This window comes from Chiloscyllium plagiosum, chromosome 5 (genome assembly GCF_004010195.1).
Source record: "Chiloscyllium plagiosum isolate BGI_BamShark_2017 chromosome 5, ASM401019v2, whole genome shotgun sequence".
NCBI lineage: Eukaryota > Metazoa > Chordata > Chondrichthyes > Orectolobiformes > Hemiscylliidae > Chiloscyllium > Chiloscyllium plagiosum.
In genome coordinates, this window is record NC_057714.1 from 63,456,920 (window position 1) to 63,474,559 (window position 17,640).

The 17,640-nt window shown below is 39.0% G+C and overlaps 1 protein-coding gene across 18 annotated transcripts in view; it reads right to left on the minus strand.

The window, feature by feature from the left end:
- Positions 1-17,640, minus strand: part of tbc1d5 (TBC1 domain family, member 5) — a 519,702-nt gene that overhangs the window by 185,925 nt on the left and 316,137 nt on the right. For all 18 annotated transcript variants that reach the window (XM_043690204.1, XM_043690195.1, XM_043690203.1 and 15 more), the window contains 5 exons: positions 13,862-13,964; positions 12,796-12,884; positions 11,768-11,818; positions 11,613-11,682; positions 2,883-3,055 (listed from right to left, as the gene is read on the minus strand). In XM_043690204.1, the coding sequence (XP_043546139.1) occupies positions 2,883-3,055; positions 11,613-11,682; positions 11,768-11,818; positions 12,796-12,884; positions 13,862-13,964 (486 nt within the window). The remainder of the gene's footprint in view (positions 1-2,882; positions 3,056-11,612; positions 11,683-11,767; positions 11,819-12,795; positions 12,885-13,861; positions 13,965-17,640) is intronic.

Sequence of the window (17,640 nt, forward strand, 5' to 3'; positions counted from 1 at the left end):
CCTATTCATATACCCACTTAGATTCCTTTTAAATGCTGTGAATATACCAGCTTGCTCCACTTCCCCTGGCAGCTCATTCCATACAAGCACACCCTGTGTGTGAAAATGTTGCTCCTTAGGTCTCTTTCATATCTTTTCCCCCTCACCCTAAACCTATGCCCTCTAGTTCTGGATTTCCCCATCCCAGCAAAAAAACTTTGTCTATTTATCCTATCTATGCCCCTCATGAATTTATAAACCTCTATAAGGTCACCCCCCAGCCTCCAATGCTCCAGGAAAAACAGCCCCCGTCTGTTCAATCTCTCCCTATAGCTCAAATCCTCCAACCTTGGAAACATCCTTGTATATATTTTCTGAACCCTTTCAAGTTTCACAACATTCTTCTGATAGGAAGGAGACCAGATTTGCACACAATATTCCAAAAGTGGCCTAACCAATGTTCTGTACAGCCACAACAAGACCTCCTATACTCAATGCTCTGACCAATAAAGGAAAGCATACCGAACACCTTCTTCACTATGCTATCTTCCTTCGACTCTACGTTCAAGGAGCTATGAACCTGCACCTCAAGGTCTCTTTGTTCAGCAACATTCCCTACGACCTTACATTAAAGTGTACAAGTCCTGTTCTGATTTGCTTTTCCAAATGCAGCACCTCACATTTATCTAAATTAAACTCCATCTGCCACTCCTCAGCCCATCTGATCAAGATCCCATTGTACTCTGAGGTAACTTTCTTCGTTGTCTACTATGCCTCCAATTTTGGTGTCATCTGCAAACTTGAGAGGTGCTGCATTTTGGGAAAGTAAGTCTTAGCAGGATTTATACACTTAAAAATGGTAAAGTCCTAGGGAGTGTTGCTGAACAAAGAGACCTTGGAGTGCAGGTTCATAGCTCCTTGAAAGTAGAGTCGCAGGTAGACAGAATAGTGAAGAAGGCGTTTGATATGCTTTCCTTTATTGGTCAGAGTATTGAGTACAGGAGTTGGGAGGTCATGTTGCGGCTGTACAGGACATTGGTTAGGCCACTGTTGGAAAATTGCGTGCAATTCTGGCCTCCTTCCTACCGGAAAGATGTTGTGAAACTTGAAAGGGTTCAGAAAAGATTTACAAGGATGTTGCCAGGGTTGGAGGATCTGAGCTACAGGCAGAGGCTGAACAGGCTTGGGCTGTTTTCCCTGGAGCATCGGAGGCTGAGGGGTGACCTTATAGAGGTTTACAAAATTATGAGAGGCATGGATAGAATAAATAGGCAAAGTCTTTTCCTTGGGGTTGGGAAGTTCAGAACTAGAGGGCATAGGTTTAGGGTGAGAGGGGAAAGATATAAAAGAGACCTAAGGGGCAACTTTTTCATGCAGAGGGTGGTACGTGTATGGAATGAGCTGCCAGAGGATGTGGTGGAGGCTGGTACAATTGCAACATTTAAGAGGCATTTGGATGGGTATATGAATAGGAAGGGTTTGGAGGGATATGGGCGAGGTGCTGGCAGGAGGGATTAGATTGGGTAGGGATATCTGGTCGGCATGGACGGGTTGGACCAAAGGGTCTGTTTCCATGCTGTACATCTCTATGACTCTACTAACTATACTTTCTATATTCACATCCAAATCATGGATTCTTAACCTGTATTTCAGCCTGACAGTGGGTAGAAGTATTTCACTGGAGGCAGTTCAGAGATGGTTCACAAGGATGATCCCCATTATGCCTTATGAGCAAAATTTGAACAGTTTGGCACTGAATTTGGTGGAATTTAGAAGAATCAGAAGTGATCGCATTAAACATACAGAACTTCTAAGGATTCTTAAAATTTAGCCCAAATATTCCACAAAATTATTTATCGCCCATTACCAACATGAGTTGCTAAGGACACACTTTTCAGTTAACGGACAAATACTTTCACTGGGATAATTTGTTTTTACTGCTTCAGGAAAGGAGGATAACTGTGACATTATAAGCATGATTACTATTAAATAACTTAAGCATAACTCAAAAAAGAAACTTATAATGCTGGAGGAACTCAGCAGGCCTTAAGAGAGGAGGAGAGTTAATGCGTTAAGTCTGATACATACCTTCAGAACTGAAATTGAAAACATTAATTTTGTTTCTCTTTCCACAGATGTTGCCAGACCAATGAGTTTCTCCAGCGCTATTTTTAGTTCAGATTTCCAGCAACTACAGTACTTTACTTCCAGAAGCATTACTCAATTTGTCTTAACATTTCATTTACTTTTGCGCACAAAATGCTTAATATTAAATTTATCATGGTTGCCATTCTTGCTACAAGCAAAAAGAGTGTTATAATATCTTGAAACTATAAAATCTATTGACACACTTATTACTCTGTACACCCATTCTTCATAATCCACAGGTGATGGGGTAAAGATTCCGTGCTCCCCTTTGTACCCAAAGAATCATGTGGTTAGACTGGATGAATTAATGCGAAAGAAAATGGAGCCTGAGGCGCTATGTCACAAGAATTGAGTCAGCAGATAATGGGTGTGAAGTCTCCACAAAAATGGCATACTCAGAAACATTTATGAAACCTTCACCTTTGAATTATGCAGTTTAAAGTCCATCTGCTCACTTATGTCTTCACACAACTGATTGTATGGAAATTTTTTCTGTTTTGGTAGTTATGGAATTAGGCTACATGGTTTAATTTTAACATTTACCCTAAATATGATTCAGTAAACTTCTTTGTTCCCTGCACAGAGCTTATGAAATAAAGATATTTTACTGGACATATTGCTTGGTTAATTTCTTACTACAGGAATTCATATTCATCAAATGTACAATTCTTTTTACAATTTGCACATTACGTTTTTCAAAAAAACATAAACGTACCAGTGCAGGAACATAGATAAAATTACACAGAATCACTTACATTCCATAAATCTGAGGTGCTATTTCCAGTCGATTAAGATGCATGTACAGCTCTGTGTCATATTTCTTTAACAACTGGTCTTGAATGCGATTTACTTTGGAAACTATAGCAAGTGATGGTCCCATGTCCTGAGGTCTTGCAAATGGTACAGCTGTAACCATCTCTTCTTTTCCCTGAAGAGATAAAATGAGTATCCAAATAGAAATATAAATGCAAAGCTTTCCTCCATTTTATTAAAATAATCACAAAAATTCCATTTTTTAAAAATAGCCATTCAAATTGCAACTAAATCTCTTGAATTCTACTAGATTTTAGGTCTTCTTCATTTAATCAGACCCAGCACAGTGACCAAAATACTGGTGATTACTTACAATGGTTATATTGCTCATGCTTGAGTAAAATTCCTTTAGAAATTGCGATACATCTTACATAAATATTTATTTTTATCCAGTAAAGTACTGACCTCCTACACTCCTATATGTGGAATATAAATAGCTCTTATCCCCTCCTTTAAACCTTAAGTATTTGTTCCCTCTCTGGTGTTTTAATTATCGCCTTAAAGTACCAGTCTGCTCTCAGATCATGTGCTATATTGGAAAATTCCTGTCCTCACAAAGAAATAATCCCATTGTATCTTATAGGTGCAACTCTCAATACGCAACAAAGTTGAAATAACTACCGTATATCCCCCAGTGGAACTTTATTCTAGATTGCACTATTGTGCAAAAAAATGCAATATTACAGAAATTTACATCTTGTAGCATGGTAACTGGAAAGATCCGAAATGCATTATTGAGAGTGCTGATGCTTATTCATATGCATCATTAATTTGTGTTTCATCAATATTTGTAGCTTTCCAGTCCATTTGTCATCCTTCACAGGTGCTGCAGCTTTCTTAAAACTAATACATTAGCTAATGTTTAACAGTGAATAAGGTGACCACTATTCTACTTTGCTGCTTTTACAGGACCGCAACAGAAACAGTCTGTGATGCTCCATATTGGAGGCATTGTTTGAAAAAATCTTGAAGGCAACAGCCAAATTCAAAGCAGTTAAACACAGAACTAAAATCTGCATTTTTCAGTACTTTATTATCGTAATGTGTGCCAAGGCACTTCACAAAAACTTTATTATAGAAAATGTGACATTGAGGCACATAACAAGACACTGTAGATGTCCTTTATGTTAATCTTGAAAGTTTCCAAAAATTATTCCATAACTAGGGAGTTGACTAATATTGAGTATAAATTTCAATCATTGGTGTAGGTGGTCACCATTTTGAAATGCAAAATAAAATATTAATAATTCACATTAACATGCATGGTTTACTGAATAAATTAACTTCATGGACATACATTTAACCACAATGAAAGTACTTTAAAACTTGTCAAATTCATTGTTTTCAGTATTTGGTACAAAAAGTTAATCAAATTCTTAGTGACACATAGACAAAGAAGAAACCATGATATCATTCGACGTGACGGCACTGTTCACTTCGATTGACAAAACCCTAGCCAGAGAAACAATAGCCAACCTACTGGACATACAGAACAGAAAACAGGACGCTGAACCTATCAACAAAGACGGCATACTTAAACTACTGGACTTGTGCCTCACAACACACTTCACATTCAACAACCAGATATACGAACAAATCAACGGAACACCCATGGGATCACCAATCTCGGGACTCATAGCAGAGGCAGTTATGCAAAGGTTAGAACAAACAGTCCTACCACAAATTCAACCCAAACTCTGGGTCAGATAAGTCGATGACACGTTTGTAATTGCCTCCACCACCACCTCTAACAGTGCATTCCAGACTCCTACCACTCTCTGGCTCAGTGGTTAGCACTGCTGCCTCACAGCACCAAGGATCTGGGTTTGATTCCAGCCTCGGGTGACTGTCTGACTGGAGTTTGCACATTCTCCCCGTGTCTGCGTGACTTTCCTCTGGGTGCTCTGGTTTCCTCCTACAATCCAAAGATGTGCAGGTTAGGGCAATTAGCCGTACTAAATTGCCCATTGTGTTCAGGGATGTGTAAGTTAGGTGCATTAGTCTGAGGTAAATGTAGAATAATAGGGTCTGGGTGGGTTACTCTTTGGAGGGTCAGATTGGACTTGTTGGGCCAAATGGCCTGTTTGCACACTGTTAAGGATTTTATGATTCTATCTCCTTTGAGCTTTCCCCCTCTCACCTTGAATGCATGCCCCCTAGTTTTAGGCATTTAATTCGACTGGGACAACACTACTATTATAGGCCAAGCCAACCAGAGAACAGCCAGGGAATTCCTAGAGGCATGGCATTCATCCACAAACTCCATCAACAAACACATCGACCTGGACCCAATATACCAACCACTACAGCGGACAGCTGAAACTGACAACCGGAAGCGGCAGGGACAGACCACTATAAACACCGGAGGAAACATCAAAGAAGCGCTTCGCAGGAGGCTCCCAAGCACTGATGATGTCGCCTAGCCAGGGGACGAAACGTTTGCAACAAAAACTTCCAGCTCGGCGAACAGAACCACAACAACGAGCACCCGAGCTACAAATCTTCGCACAAACTTTGAACCAGTCATCTATTCCCTTCAGTGTGAAGGTGATTCTTGAATAGCTTGTGGATCCATGGGTGCTGCAGCTATACTAGTGATTTGGTATAAGTGGTACTGGTGTTTTTGCCATGTCAAAAATCATGAATCACAAAAAACATGTAATTTTGGTATCATGGTCTTTGTTGGCCTTACAACGGTCTTGGTCTTCTGCCACATTATTGGACATTTTCACTCCATGTAGTGGCTGTAACATGAGTTATTGTTCCAAATATTTGCTCAACTGATTTGACCGATGAGAAGTGACTTGATAGAGGTGTACAAGATGATGAGAGTCATAGATAAGAGTGGAAAGCCAGAGAATTTTTTCCCAGGGTGGAAATGGCTATCACAAGGGAGCATAATTTGAAGGTGATTGGAGGAAGGGTTAGGGGAGATGTCAGAGGTAGGTTCTTTACACAGAATATGGTCGGTGTGTGGAATGCACTGCCAGCAGTTGTAGTGGAGTCAGATACATTAGGGACATTGAAGCGACTCTTCGATCGGCACATGGATAATAGTAAAATGTAGAGTATGCAGGTTAGTTTGATCTTAGAGTAGGATAAAAGGTTAGCACAACATACAACACAAAGATAGTTAACCAAATCAAATCAGCCTCCCTATTCCTGTACATACAGCACAGTTAAATTTAAATATTTGAAGACCCTCAAAATTGGCCCAAAGTAACCAGAATTTGCGAATAACCACTATCAGACACAAAGTTATAGCTTAAATAAAAGAATTAATTCTCCTAATTGCTTTATCGTTTTAAGGGAACATAGTTACATACAAGGTAATCTAACTAATATTTATGACTTAAACCCCAAACTTTTTTGAATATAGCCCCCACTTGACATAGACAAACAGACATGGTTCAAGGATAAATCAAATATAAGATATAAGAGATGTAATTGGCCAATTCACTTAAGTAATTACCATGATCCATAATATTGTAGGCAAAGTATGTGTCTTGTATGCATCTTGCTCGGTTTCTGAAGACACCAGTGAATGACAAATAGTTTCCAGTTGGCTCTGAGGAATATTAACATAATATTTACAACTGAGATTCTATTCTTCGGACTCTCACTAAGTTGACAATGGGAGGATAATCAGAGAGCAATCAGGTGTCGTCCCTGTAGCTTTGACATCCACCAGTCCTTCCGACAAAAAAAGTTCAAAACCAGTTCAAACTTTGGTTTCTCTTCCTGTTTATTTTCAACGTTTGCTTGGTGAGACTGCTTGACAAAAGCCCCCTGTGATGGCCTTTGTTAACATTCAAATATCAGCCATCTGTTTGAGCATAATGCATCTCTGTAACCAAAGTGTCTACAGCATTCTCTGAATAAGAATCAACTTGCAATTAACTTCCAGGCCAGATCTTATAAACAAGTATCAGTTTTCTTTTAGAAAAAAAGACAAGCTGCTGCTCACAAATCAAAGGTCACCTTCCAATCTCAGTTCATAGCTCCAAACTAAGAATGATAAAATTTTAAAAATAAAATATGGAAGGTCTAAACAATTTTGACAGCTACTTCTCAATATCATGCCAGTGTCTGACTGTGTTTGCATTTGGTCTTGGTTTCTTCTTCACAGTGGATTCCTTCTTCCATTCTTGAACCAATTTTTCACTAACACAAATTCCCTCTCTGCTGCAAATGTTAAAACTTTTAGCTTGAAACGAGATTCATACTTTATCAATTTTTTTATAAAATTAATTTCTCTTCATTGTTTGCCACACTGTGGATCTGCTGTGTAGGCATGACTTAAACGCCTACATATCTTCGCAAACAGACCATATTGCTTGCTCAATCCCTTATGCCCAATTATATGTTAAGTAAAACATGCATTTGTGAAGTGAAAAATTAAAGCTGATTCCTAATGCATTGATAGCATTCTAGACTGAAAAAGGATCAACTTATAGGGAATGCATCAGCAAAAACATGATTTTCAGAATCAGAAAAATGAGGCTTTCATTTACATCATGATTAGGACAGATTATTAAAACACTGGAAAAATGATGTCAGTTTTGAAAGGAGTAGTGAAGTAGAAATGTACAGCAAGTTAAAGGAGGAATTTTGGATCTTTGGACCTTGGGAACAAAGTCATCAAGGAGGAAGCACTAAAATCTGGAATGAACAAAGTTACAGGAATGCAAAGATTTTGTAAGGTTCCAAGGTTACAGAACAGTACGTAATTAAGACGAGGTGGTAGAGGGTGGTGGCAAGGGCATGGAAACATTTGAAAATTAGTCTGGTCATTTAAAATCAAAGTGTTGCTGGATTTGGCATCAATATTAGACAGTGATTATGGGCATGATGAAAGAATGATGTATTTTATAAACATAATTAAAATCACGAGTGCAGGAAAACCTTTGCTATTATTTTCTATTGATCTTTGACTGTTAGCTTGTGTAGCCCTGGAATTAAATTTTAAATCAGCTTCCCAGCAGACAGGGGACCTGACTCCATGCAATGCACATTCAAAAGGTGTCAAGATTTGGGATTGGTAACAGTGCAGTGGTGCCAAACTGTATGCAATTGTCTCCAATTAAGACTATGCCACATTAAAAGATTCCGCTTCTGATGTCTTGCAGATGAACGCTGGTTGGCTGGAAAGTAAAACTAGATGCACTGCTCTTAACTTGGCCATGAATACCTTGTTTAATGTTGTCCAATTTGGTGTTGTTGTTCAGATTTAACACTGGTGAGTTATTGGGACCCAAAATCTCTGTGCATCTTGAGATTAGCTTTAATTTTGATGACGGTGCCTGTCAGGATGGGCATCACTTTGGAACAACCTCTCCCTTTCTAACCTTAGCCACTCCCAACGCCACGTCACTGCCTAGGGAGTCCTTTCACAACACATCTCAGACTGCCCACTGGGGTTGTCATCCATCCTTGGCCATGCCATAGCTGCCACCGGACAGCAGTGTCGAGAGGTTGTGGTGCTTCTCTTCACCCTCAGTCATCATGCACTAGACACATGGAACAGCTTCTCCGAATCAGATGTGGGCATCCTTGCCTCCTTCCCCCAACAACGATCAACAGACAACAGCCACTACTGATTTCAACAGACCACACCCTTCTCTCCCAAGGCATCAGCTAGATTTGAAGACTCCTGCAGGGAGCTCAGGGAACTGCTAAACTCCGTTCAAACAGGTGTGGCCATCTCTCTTCAGCCCTGAGCGACCAAACTCAGCATATTCCCCACAGTGAATCCCCCACTATCAACATCCTAGGGGTTACCAATGACTAGAAACTTAATCGTGACTCATATATGGCTACAAGAGCAGGTCAGAGGCTAGGAATACTGTGGGGAGTAACTCGCCTCCTGACTCTCCAAATTATGTCCACCATCTACAAGGCACAAGTCAGGAGTGCAATGGAATTGACCCCACCTGCCTAGATGGATGCAGCTTCATCAACACTCAATAGGCTTGACACTATCTAGGACAAAGCAGCCCGCTCTATCGGCACTACATCTGCAAGCATTTATCCCCTCCATCGCTGACGTTCAGTTGCAGTGCTCTGAGTGTGTACTATCTACAAGATGCACTGCAGAAATTCATCAAAAATCCTTAGACAGCATCTCCAAACCCATAACCACTTCCAAGTAGAAGGACAAGCAGACAGGTGGAAACACGACTATCTGCAAGTTCACCTCCAAATCACTCACCACCTTGACTTGAAAATATATCGCTGTTCCTTATTATCACTGCATCAAAATCCTATAATTCCCTGCTTTAGGACATTGTGGGTGAACCTACAACATGTGGACTGCAGAAGCTCAAGAACACAGTTCACCACCACCAACTCAAAGGCAACCGGGGATGGAGAATAAATGCAGGTCTACAAGTGAACAAAACAAAATTTTAAGTCCAACCTAGAGGATGCACATAGAATTTTTTTTTTGGTTTCCTGTTAAGGAAGACCCTATGGAAACAAACTCCAGTTTTAACATTGACTCTGCTTCACTTAAAAGGTATTTCATGTAAAAGTTGGGACTTTCAGGAATGCAACCACAACTGCAATTGAGGGTTTCCTGTATCCTTGATCACTACTCCCATCATTAACACTAGTGGGAGTGCGATCTTTGTAGATTTGAAACACACCTCTCCTGCAAATGCAATTTAAACACGTTCAAACATGTTTGCTCATTTTGTGATGATGCCATGACATATATACATTGTGCCTAGGCAGTGACTATTTATCAAAACTAAATCTATACACTCACATTCTTTGGAACACAACTTATTTCCAAACCCCTTGTAATTAGCAATATAAATATGAAAGAGTAATTATCAATCTGTAAGTACAATGAGTATTTGCACAATAAAGTGCCATGTGACTGAATCCCTAGGAATACGTCCAACCAAAGTTGGCAACTGTAGTTGCACGGCTTCACAGGCCACTACACCCAAGCTGGTGTCTGATTTGGATACTTTGAACAAAATTTCATTCTCAAAATCATTTATAACAATAAACAACACTGGCTTAACACTGATGCCTACGAGACTTCATTAGCAGCCACTTTCCACTGTCAACATTTCTACATGATTGAAGCATGGCTTACAGCTTTGTAATTTGAGAATTTGTCCCTTGCTCCATTTGTTACTTTCCAAACTGTTATCCACTCAGAATGAGTTTTGAAAGATATAATTGAGGGAATATAGCAGCTCTTCAATTAACTTCAAAAGTACTCTTGGATCCAAATTGTTCAAGCCTGGGGCCTGGCTTGCCTTCAGCTTCCTAAGACTTTGTGATACTAAATGCCTCCAATCTGGTCCATCTAGTCTATATCCCAAATTAAACTGAGGTATACTTCATCTTTTTCACTGGAAATAAAAAATGATCACATGATAATGAGGAAGGGCCACCTGAGACTTGCTCATTAGTTTTACATACAATACGTTGAATGCTTTATTTTGAGGTTTGCCTACACAATTGACCTTTACAGAATTTTCCCCAACTCAGAAATACTTTCAACACATACTGACAGAACAAAGCAAAAATTAAAGAGTAAATGTTAAATTTTTGTCATATAATACATTTACGTAGCCCTATTTGCAACAATTTCACAGGAGCTGAACACTTTCTTATTCAATGCTGAATAACTGCACAGACAATTTCTTTCTTTCATTGCATACACATTTCCATACCAACTTAACTTGAATTACAATATTCCACACTATTGATTCATCTGCCTTCTTGAGGTAATCTTCTCAATTATGCCAAATTTTGACTGCTATTAACATAATTTATACTTCTGAAACAGGTTAATACCTGCAAATGCAAGCTTCACACTACTACAACTTGGAATGCATTTTGAAAGTTTGGTAATTAGCACAAAGTTACAACAATGTTGTATATTCTATTCATGGCTATATCATTCTAATGGACCATTTACGTATGTATCCCACCTTCAATATGATAGTATCCCTTTAAATAAACATATATGTTTATTAAAACACAAATCAGCACACTTCTACTCAAAGAAATTAAATTTCAGGTTATAATAGAAGATTTTCTTTTCTTCATTATGAACTCTCAATGCTGCAGCTGCTCCTGAACAAAACATTTGTTTCAATGAACGTCACTGGCAATTTTGAAGACCACTTATCCTTTTGGTTCCTGAATGGAAGACCGAAAACTCATGGTTTTAAAATACTAATGCTTGTAAAGACAAAATCTGCTTGTGCACTCTATACCAATCTTTCCAATTATCATGCCTTTTTCTCTTTGCAGGATGGAAATGCTAATTAACATATTTCCTGCAATTATATTCATCAGAGAATGAGAGAATTGGCTTCGGGCAGAAATATTAAGATAATTAGTGTGGACTGTTCTTTTAAACAGAAGTGAAACTGAGAGTGTGGCTGGTTCTTTGACTAAAGTAACATTTAATTCCACAGCAAATTTTTTACAAAAATTGTGACTGCATAATTATTAAACATTTAGAATTTTCCCATAATCCACATGTATCTAGTATGATCAGGGATTGAAGAGTTAGGTCATTCACATGAAATTAAAGCAAATAATTAAGAAGTTTTCTGCTTAGCAACTCTTGTGACAATAACTTACATAAGATGATTAAATTATTTTAATTTATTACAAACTGATAATCAGCATGAGCATACCTTTCTTACTTCTCTTTCAAAACTTGAAAACCATGGTTCTGCAGTATCCATGAGTTGAGAGAACATTGCACTGAAGAGATAAGATGACAAGTTTCAAGACAACAAGGAGGTAAACAATAGCAATATTAAAAATACAATGTTACCACTTAACTTACTAAGCATCATGTTCCAAGAACTCAGGGTTGAGGAGTGCTTTCATTTCCTCACTGTGGAAAGATAAATCTGCAAAATTAGTAAAACATTCTTTCCTACACCAATATATTCAGCTGTGCTTCCTGCTTGACCTATAAACACTGCCAACCCCTTAAGTACTCACATTAAAAATAAAAAAAGTCTGTGCAATCATTTTTATAATTGCAAGATTAAGGCCATTTTTAACAAGGTGAACAAAATTATTGACATACATATCTTGAATTTAAAAATTCCCTCTCCTTGTCCAATAGCAGCCCATGCATTCATTCCACTTCACTTGTTTGCATTGATGGAACATAATCCAGCCCACCAAGTATGATTTGCTTCAGTATGCCAAGAATTACATTTTACAAGTTGTTTCATTTGCCCAAGACCTTTCATCTCAATAAGAAACTATGAGAAAGCTAGACTAAACTGAAAACAAAAAGCTTTGATTTCCTTGTTACAAGTGCAGCACATTACTTGAATACATATTTAAAACCCTGGAGAGCAAATGTGTGTTGGGGTTTTTATCCAATCCAGTTGGCTGCCAACACTTTCACTTTTGTATATGAAGCATTTCAGTGACAAAGATTAAAGTCGGTCAGCAACATTTGCTGTGTAATTGATGTAATACAAAAATATATGCATTAAATGCTACTTTATCTTATTTTTCATTTCAATTCTGTCTCTTGTCAACAATCCCCCTGGAATCCACAATACCAAGTGTATTGGACTTGCAGTTGATAGGTTTAAACAATATAAGAAAATTGATTCTCTCTAAATGATTCACAATCCTGGAAACATTATATGATGCTACTTCAACTGCACATTGATAAAGCTGGACAATTGATCATTAACGTTGTAGCTAATGAACCACCCTCTTCAACAACAAGTATGGCCTCCCCTCTAAGTTGATCTATATTATGCATAAAGTGCAAGATTTGTACTTACTTCAAGTTGATTTGAACTTCAAAATGAATAAAACAGAACTAATGTGGATAAAACTTGCCTTGGATTTGCTGTTTCACTTGCATGTGAGAAGGCTTGATGATCACAGTGCAGAATAAAGACAAGAGGAGCTAGCAGTTCATGCATGCCCTAAAATATTAACATCACAAAAAGCAGCAAATGAGCTGAATAATTTTTACTGCATATTGTTTTAAAAAATGTGTACGCTGGAAAATGCACTAACGGTTATTAAAATGGGAGTTCCTCCAACGGCTCAGTGAAAGTACGAAATGCAAAAAAAGCATGCAGTACAGTTAAGTATTGAGAGTGTGATGCTGGAATAACACAGCAGGTCAGGCAGCATCCGAGGAGCAGGAGAATCGATGTTTCAGACATTCCTGATGAAGGGCTTATGCCTGAAATGTCGATTCCCCTCCTCCCTGGATGCTGCCTGACCTGCTATGTTTTTCCAGCACCATACTCTTGACTCTGATCGCCAGCATCTGCAGTCCTCTCTTTCTCTAGTACGGTTACATGCCAGAATTCCACATTTAAAATGTTAACTTTCTTTTCTCTTTACAAATGCTGATCAGGTTGTTGTGAATTCAAGGAATATGGTTTTTAAAAAAATAACGTAACCGTATAAAAAAAAGAATTACTATGTGCTCCTATTTTTGTATAAAGGATAGCATAAAAATGGGATACAAATGCATGATTTTCAAATTTAATTGGCACAGTAAATGGACACTTAATTACAGATGTAATCTCTTGCAACCTGCACTTGAACATTAAAAGAAATAGTATGGAAGAAGCTTGCTTTATAATGTAAAGACAAGCAACTCTGCAGATAGAGACGTTTGGAGAAAGATGGAATAATTAAATCATTAATATGAAAGTCACTAAATCTTCTGTGTATGAAAGTTTTTTTTCTATGAAATTCTACTCAAACAGAACACTAAAACATATGCAATCTATAACTTGCAGCAGACCTAAATGCTTTGGGGACAGAATGTTATGCCCAAAATGAATGCATATTTATTCTTAGTAAATGTCACAAGACACTTTTCCTTACAGTCCAATTTTAAACTGCTTAATTATTCAACCAAACCTGCACAGTATTTCATTACCTGCTTGTAAAGCAGCTGCTCATTTTCTCTCGCATAACAAAACAGGATATCTGTCAAGATCTGCCTCACACATTCCTGTTGGAAATACTGCATTTCAGGAAATCTGAAAGACATGTATTATTTCAGCACATCATTTCAGGAAATGTTTGCCCTTTTTGCTCCCATATACTAACCATTTTAAGCAATACTATCAAACACCATTTAGTGAACATTTTTGTTTCATTATGATTTGGTTCAAACTAAATTAGTTGGAAATGAAAATAGAAATTGGCATATTACATTTAGTCTAAAATGCAACAAAAACTTTTGCACATTTTAAGAATTAATTTCTATTTAAGATAATTAGAAAAATTGACGTGACGCTTTCTCCTGTACTGGAGACAACAGACAGGATTTCATGCAAGTTTCAGGTGCATAAAGTTGGATCAAACTGGGATCCCTAGCCTGTCCTTGCAAGCAGCAAGGTTGATATAGCAATATCCGCAAAAACAGTTCCCTAAATTGCTACTTTCGAGTTTGCTGTCTAATTAAGGATGGTGTGAGAGAACTGTTGTATCTGGCCCAATCAGATGACTGGAAGTTCTGATGACTTTAGTATTGTTCCCCTATTTTATATTGTCTTTCAATATTCTTCAGACCAAAGTGCATTACCTCATATTTCCCTGTATTAAACCTCACCCGCCCCTTACCAGACCGCTCCATCAACTTGTCAATGTCCTCCTCCTAGTTTAGAATTCTTTAATGTTTAATGCAAAGTTTGAAACTATCCCCTATGTTGAGATCATTAATGTATATCAGGAAAAGCAGGATCTCAAAACCAATCCATAGGAAACTCCAATACTAACCCCATTCGAGCCCAAACATGATTTATTAACGACTACTCTCAGTTTCTTACCACTCAGCCAACTTTTTACCTAATTGCTACTGTGCCTTTTATACCTTACATATATTTAAATATTATGACCTATAACATTCCCCACAAGTCTGTTGTGTGGCACTGTATCAAATGCCTTCAGGGAATCCATATATACCACATCAAGAACGTTACCCTCATCGACCCTTTCTCCTAATTCTTCAAAACAAAAGTCTAGAAAATCATTTAAATATGATTTACCCTTTAGAAATCTGTGTTGAAAGTGTGGTGCTGGAAAAGCGCAGATCAGGTAGCATCCTAGGAGCAGGAGAATTGACGTATTGGGCAAGAGCCCTTCATCAGGAATGAGGCTTCTGAGCCGAGGGGGTAGAGAGATAAACCTGTGCCCACACCTTCCTCCTCACCTCTGTCCCAAGGCCCCAAAGGAACCTTCCGCATCCATCAGAGTTATACCTGCACTTCCACACGTCATTTACTGTATCTGTTGCTCCTGATACGGTCTCCTCTATATTGGGGAGTCAGGACACCTACTTGCAGAGCGCTTCAAAGAACATCTCTGGGACACTCGCACCAACCAACCTCAATGCCCCGTGGCTGAACACTTTAACTCCCCCTCCCACTCTCACAAAGAAATGTAGGTCCTGGGCCTCCTCCATCGCAACACCCTAACCACCTGATGCCAGGAGGAAGAATGCCTCATCTTCCACCTCGGGATCCTCCAACCACACAGCATCAATGTGGATTTCACTAGTTTCATTTCTCTCCCCCCATCTTACCCCTGTTCCAACCTTCCAACTTGACACTGCCTTTGTGACCTGTCCATCTTCCTTCCCACCTATATGCTTGACCCTCTTCTCCATTACCCCCACTTCCATCTACCTATCGCACTCTCAGTTACGTTTCCCCAGCCCCATCTCCCTCCCATTTATCTGTCTACCCCCTCAGCTCACAAGCCTCATTCCTGATGAAGGGCTTTTGCCCGAAGCGTCGATTCTCCTGCTCCTGCTTGACCTGCTGTGCTTTTCCAGCACCACATTCTCGACTCTGATCTCCAGCATCTGCAGTCCTCACGTTCTTCCTTACGAAATCTATGTTGACTCTTCCTTATCCCATTGATTACTAATTCTATCCTGAATAACTGTTTCTAGAAATTTCCCTACCAGTGAACCTAAACTGACTGGTCTGTAATTGTAGAGATTTTCCTTACAATCTTTCTCGAACAAAGCTGTACTGTTTGCAATGCTCCAGTCTTCTGGCACCTCCCTTGAAATACCAAAAGATTATAGCCAGTGCTCTTGCATTTCCTCATTCCCTTCAAAATGCATTGCATGCAGTCCCTTGTCAACCTTAAGTACTAACAGTTTATCTAAGACTTCTCCCAATTAATTCTAATGGTATCCTCCTCGTTTGTAAAGACAGATGTGAAATTTCATTTAATACCTCAGCTTTGTCCCTCTCTCCACGTGTAAAGGGTCTCTGAGCAGCCCTACTCCTCCTTTAACTACGCTCTTCCTGTTCATATGCCTATAGAAGTCTTTGGGACTTCCCTTTATGGTAGCTGTAAGTCTTTTCCCATAGTTCTTCTTTGCTTTTCTTTTTAGCTTTTTCATCTCCCCCTATAACCCATCAGCTTTCCTGTTGATTCTCAATTTTATTGTTAATTTCTATCTTTTTGTCATCCAGAGAACACTGAATTTGTTTGCCCTACCTTTTCCATAAGAGGGAATGTACCTTGACCATACCTTAACCACCCTCTGTTTGAAGGAGGCTTACTGTTACTGTTTTTCCTGCCAACCTCTTGTTCCAATGAATTCTGCCTAACTTGCACTGAAGTCAGCTCTCTGCCAATTGATGTTTCTCTCTTTGGATTGTTACGTCAACACTATTGTAAACCTCACGATACAATGATCACTCTCTTCAAAATATCCTGCCCCCTGGCACTTGGCCCACTTTATTTCCAAGAAGCAGGTCCAACAAACCATCCTTTCCTGTTGGTCTGAACACACACTGCTGAAGGAACACATACAAGGATATATATAGTATTCGAGTATACATTTGGGGGATTGAAGTCACCCATTATAATTAATGTAAAACAAAAATAGAAATTGCTGGGAAAACTCAGCAGGTGTGGCAGCTTCTGTGGAGAGAAAGCAGAGTTACCATTTCAGATTCCAGAAGTGACTCTAGTTAGGAAAAAGTTGGTATTTATGCTGAAAATGAGGTGGGGGGAGGGACAAGGGGTAAACAATAGGTGGAGATGAAGCTCAGAGACAGAGAAAAAACAATGGGTAAAAGTCAGCATGGGGGGGAAATCAATAGCTGCTAATTGGGACCATTAATAGCTGACAATGGAATGGTTATGGCAGTAGCCCATATGATGACAAGGCCTGATGTGTGGGGTTGGGGTAAGGATTTGGGAGGTGTTCGAATGTTAGCATTTTTCTGCAATTTCCCTGCAGATTTGATCCACTACTTCCTTTCCTGTAGTTAGTGGTTTATAGGGTACACTAAACAATGTAAATGCACTCTTATTATTCTGTAGCTCTAGCCAAAATAGCTCTGACCTTGAACCTTCTCAGACATGCTCCTTCTCCAGTAGAGCAATGCTCTCCTGAACCAATACTGCTAGCCTTTCTCCTTTCCTTCTTTTTCTATCTTTTCTGAACAACTTGTGCCCAGGAGTATCTAACCCCCAGTGTTGCCCTCAGCTGAGTCTGGTCTCCATCACTGTCACAACATTATAATTTAACATTGCTATCTGCTTCCGTAACTCCCCAGTTTTGCTTACTACACTCCATGCATTCATATACACGGACAACTTCTCTTTTTCCCCGACTCTAACTTCACCGATTAAGGATATATCTTAGAGGACAGTAAATTAAATATTTTGCAAGCCTGGTATCCT